General features: G+C 48.9%; 1 protein-coding gene across 1 annotated transcript in view; it reads left to right on the top strand.

Moving 5' to 3' along the window:
* Positions 1–5,308, top strand: part of LOC126406355 (cullin-9) — a 53,590-nt gene that overhangs the window by 33,507 nt on the left and 14,775 nt on the right. Inside the window, exons 29-33 of the mRNA XM_050070562.1 lie at positions 110–255; positions 331–457; positions 546–751; positions 952–1,205; positions 4,304–4,421. Coding sequence (XP_049926519.1) covers positions 110–255; positions 331–457; positions 546–751; positions 952–1,205; positions 4,304–4,421 — 851 coding nt within the window. The remainder of the gene's footprint in view (positions 1–109; positions 256–330; positions 458–545; positions 752–951; positions 1,206–4,303; positions 4,422–5,308) is intronic.

Here is a 5,308-nt window from a genome sequence, read left to right as displayed (position 1 = left end):
GTGTCTCTAACGTCCACCTGTCGGTGTCTCTAACGTCCACCTGTCTGTGTCTCTAACGTCCTCCTGTCGGTGTCTCTAACGTCCACCTGTCTGTCCCTGTGTCCCTCAGGTCAGTCCATGTACGGTCTGAGTCACTCGAAGCCGCGGCGGCTGCAGTGGACGTGGCTCGGTCACGCTGAGCTGCAGCTCGGCTGTTGGACGCTTCACGTGTCGACGCTGCAGATGTTCATCCTGCTGCACTTCAACACGCAGCAGGTCCGTGCGTATGACATCATACATGACACAGACTGATGGCGTGCTGCCTTCACTGACCTTGGTGTCTCTCTGCAGGAGGTTCCAGTGGACGCTCTGCTGCAGGCGACGGGCCTGTCAGCCGCCTTCGTGCTGCACGCTCTGCTGCCGCTCATCAGCGAGGACGGACCGCTGACTTGCAGCCGGCCGGAGGAGCCCAGCCAGGGTCAGTCACATGGCCAGCACGCTGCTAACCTTCATCCTCCTCTGCCTCCTCCTCCTCCTCTCTGACTCTCCCCTCTGTCTGCTCCCAGGTGTGTTACAGCTGAACCAGCAGGTGGTGTCCCGCAGTCAGGACGGCGTCGCCATGTCCCTCCAGCTGCTGCCCAGACAGACGTACCTGAACGTGGACGAGGACGCGGCGGGTACGCTGGAGAGGAAGAGGAACTACATCTACTGTCTGATCGTCCACATCATGAAGCAGGAGAAGGAGATGCACATTGACAACCTCGTCTTCAAGGTCAGAGGACGCCACAGAGACATTGTCCCTTTAAGACACGGAGACACACTGAGACACATCTTCCTCCCCCTCCTCTTCACCGCTCAGTGATGATGTCATACAGCGTGACCTCTCATCGTCTCTAACGTCCATAAGTCCACTCAGGACAGTAAAGAGGGACACTGTCCAATCACATCTCTGTCTGCTCTTGTCTCCTCCAGGTTCTGGACTCGTGTCAGAAACAGGAATCGTCACGCTCTCCGGGCGCCGGGCGGTTCAGCTGCAGCACCAGCGACGTGCTCTCCTGCATCATGCACGTCATCAGTAAAGGCTGCGTCCGACGCAACGAGGACAACCCGCACATCGTGGAGTTCCTGCCGGAGGACCCGTCCACGCCGCAGAAAGGACAGGCCCAGTTCTCCTTCAGCCGGACCGAGGTCAGGAAGGACGCGGCGGACTGCAGGGCCGACATCAGGTGTGACCTCTGACCTCACACACAGTCTGTTCATGTTGTTTAACCTGCTTTAGTTTCTGCAGCTGTCTTCATCATCCTCATCATCATCACCCTCCTGTTCTCAGTGTTCTTAAAGGACTGTTCCGCTGTTTCTCCTCCTGTTCCCTCGCCGTCTGCTCCACAGTCACAGGTCATGTTCCTTTAACGTCAAGTTCAGACCAAAGAGTCGTGACGAGACGAGTTCAGACAGGAAACTGTAAGTGACCACGATGAGATAGTGTATCTCTGTACGTCTACGCCGTCCTTGGACCTCGTCACATGTCCACATTTGGTCATCGTCCACATATGACATTTGAAAAACATTCATGACCAGAGGAGCTGAAACAGGAAACTGTGGTTACATTTAGCCGACACACACACATGGTTACGTTTAGCCAACACACACACGTGGTTACATTTAGCCAACACACGCACGTGGTTACATTTAGCCGACACACACACATGGTTACATTTAGCCAACACACGCACGTGGTTACGTTTAGCCAACACACGCACGTGGTTACATTTAGCCAACACACACAGGTGGTTACGTTTAGCCGAGACACGCATGTGGTTACGTTTAGCTGACGCACACACGTGGTTACGTTTAGCCGACGCACATGTGGTTACATTTAGCCGACACACACACACGTGGTTACGTTTAGCCAACACACACACGTGGTTACATTTAGCCAACACACACACGTGGTTGGGTTTAGGAAAAAAGAACAGGGTTTGGCTTTACAATCTAACAGGAAGTGAACATCGGCCTCCTGGGTGAAAGTCAGTGGTTGATGGACCATCCACCAGTCCAGTTCAGACTGTTGATACTTTTCTCTGACACGTCCTAAAACAGTTTCATCTCGTTGTGAATCTTTGGTCTGAGCTCTTGGATTCACAAATCCAGGATGCTCGTGTTCTGCAGTCGACACAGAAACGCTTCATGCTGCTCTGCTGACTAAAAAAGAGAATAATTCTTGACTTGTTGTAAACGTACAGATTTCATTGTGCTAAGCTGCAGCTGGCAGAATTTCGGGAACTGTCTTAATGTATTTAACGTTGTTTAATTTACTGTAAGAAACAGACTGAACTGTAACAGGAAGTGTCCTCTGTTCTCTCTCATGAAAACAGCCACTGCTCTGTAACTCCTCCGAAACACAGAATGTCAAATGTTTAATTTTTTACAAACAGAAAATAAAGATATTAAAACTTTGCTCGTTGCATTTGGACTTATTTTGTAATAATTAGGATTATCAGTATATTATAGATTCATAAAGTATCAAAATTTAAACTCAAATAAATTCATCCATTTTCATCCTCTTATCTGAGGCGGGTCTCGGGGGCAGCAGGTTGAGTGAAGTCCTCCAGACATCCCTCTCCTCAGCAACACTCTCCAGCTCCTCCTGGAGGACCCTGAGGGCCTCCAGTGTGTTCTGGGTCTGCCCCGGGGCCTCCTACCAGCTGGACCATGAGGATCCTGATCAGATGTTGAACCACCTCAACATGAAGGAACAGCGGCTCTACTCCGAGCTCCCTCCAGATGTCTGACTCCTCCCCCTATCTCTAAGGCTGAGCCCAGACACCCTACAGAGGAAACTCATTTCAGACGCTTGTATCTGTGACCTCATTCTTTCAGTCACTACCCAGAGCTCATGACCATAGGTGAGGGTTGGGACGGAGATGGACCAGGAAATGGAAAGCTTTACCTACTGGCTCAGCTCCCTCTGAACCACGACGGTTCAGCACAGCGCCATCATCACTGCAGACACTGCACCAAACTGCCGAACTATCTCACACTCCATTCTACCCTCACAAGTCCACGAGATACTTGACCTCCTTCTCTTGAGGCAGTAACTCTCCAAACCCCGGGGGAAACAATCCACCATTTTCCAGCAGAGAACCATGACCTCAGATTTGGAGGTACTGACTCTCATCCTGACTGCGTCACACTCAAACTGCCCCAGGTCATGCTGGAGGTCACGGTGTGATGGAGCCAACAGAACCACAACATCTGCAAAAAGCAGAGACGCAATTCTGAGGTCCCCAGACTGGACCCCTTCCTCCGCCTAGCTGCACCTCAAGATCCTGTCCATGAAGATCACAAACAGAATCAGAGACAAGGGACAACCTTGGCGGAGGCCAACACCCACCGAGAACGTGTTTGACTTTTCCCCGAGTATTCGGACACAGCTGTTACTTTGGTCATACAGGGAGTGGATGGCTCGTGTCAACAACCCCGGTACCTCCAATTCTCGCAGTACCCCCCAAAAGACTCCCTGAGGAACGCGGCCATAAGCCTTCTCCAAGTCCGCAAAGCACATGTAGACTTGATGGACAAACTCCCACGACCCCTCCAGCAGCCCTGCGAGGGTAAAGAGCTGCTCCACTGGTCCACCACCAGGACGGGATCCACATCCTCGATAACAGGAGCACACCCTCCGGTCCCCGTTTTTGAAACCCAAACTGTATATGTGGACAAGTTAACGACAGTCGTCTGTTAGTGTGTACAAATTAATAAAATACAAACTGATTGAACTGAATGACAAACACAGTCATTGAAATAATTTGTAACTCAGTCAACAGAGACATTACCAGACAGACAAAATATATTCACATATGAAGAGTCTGAAAACACAGTTAGCATGTTAGAGGGTGGGAAGCCAGCGAGGGATCTCAGCCAAAGGAAACAAACAAACTGATGAGCTCTTTATGAAGCAGGAAGACTGAGTTTTATTTTCATTATTATGAATATTTTGGGGAAAATAACCAAGGAAATGAGTGAAAATCAAACTTTATTGAGTTGAACAAACATGATGTGTAAATCTGACGGATTATTTCACCTCTCGTCAGACGGCTCGTCTTCTTGTCAGGTTTGTTTCATTAGAAAAAGAGGAAAATGTTCATTTTGTTTAAGTGAAAACAAAACATTAAATTATTAACGTGGAGCAGCCGGAGGTCAGTGAAGTTTAATTTTATGCTAACAGGAGTTATTTCCAGAAATTAAACCAGTCATGAATTAAATTAAAATGTCCATGCTGCTGTCTCAGATCATCACTCTCTATCATCTGTGTTTCTTGCAGTCTGATGTCGGCACCGCGGCGGTTCGAGGACGGAGTTCTGGACGCGGTCCTGTTCTCGATGGGTCGGACGATGACGCAGGAAGAAGTTCGTCAGCTGATGCAGAGGACGGTCCAACAGGTCAGACTGTTGTGTCAATAAAGTTTAATTTGAAACGAGCATCTGGGGGAGAAGTAGTGCAGAGACAGAGATGGTGCTATGGAGCCTCTACGACTTCACTTCTTTTTGCCGCCTTTGTATTTTTACACAGAACCAAAAGGCGGTGTCATAAACTTTCGTCCATGTGACGTTAGTCAGGAAGTTTGAGTTCTCACTCTGGGTGTAGTTACGTTTAAAGCCACATTACACAGGGACGTGTGTTATCTACAATGTATGGAGGTGCCGGCGTAGTAAAAGGATAAGTTGCTGTGTGAAGCATTAGCTAACTAACATTAGCTTTGACAAAGCTAACTACCAATGACCTGACTACAAAGCACATCACAATAACTCTCTGACATGAAATCAAACACGAACATTAACAAAGGTGTAACAGTCCTGTTTAGCCTGAACTGTTGCTCTGATGCTGCGCCCAGTTTTTACGTTACCAGTCCTTGAACGGAGGGAAGAGCTGGTTTATCTGTGCTGCTTGTTAGTTGGTGTTTTTCCATCGCGGATGAGTGAAGCTGACAGAAGTTTGGTTCCTGATGCAGTCAGTCTGTGCTGTGTTCCAGCAGTGGTCTTTGTCCTTAGAGAGTTAGCAGCTTGGCGCTAACAGAAAACAACTACAAAGAGACACAACATGACCGCAAAGAGACACAACATGACCGCAAAGAGACACAACATGACCACAAAGAGACACAGAACGACCACAAAGAGACACAACATGACCACAAAGAGACACAACATGACCGCAAAGAGACACAACATGACCGCAAAGAGACACAGAACGACCACAAAGAGACACAACATGACCACAAAGAGACACAACATGACCACAAAGAGACACAGTACGACCACTTTTCTTGTCT

Source organism: Epinephelus moara, chromosome 19 (assembly GCF_006386435.1).
Source record: "Epinephelus moara isolate mb chromosome 19, YSFRI_EMoa_1.0, whole genome shotgun sequence".
In the NCBI taxonomy this organism is placed as follows: Eukaryota; Metazoa; Chordata; class Actinopteri; order Perciformes; family Serranidae; genus Epinephelus; species Epinephelus moara.
This window is presented reverse-complemented; position numbering and strand designations above follow the sequence as displayed.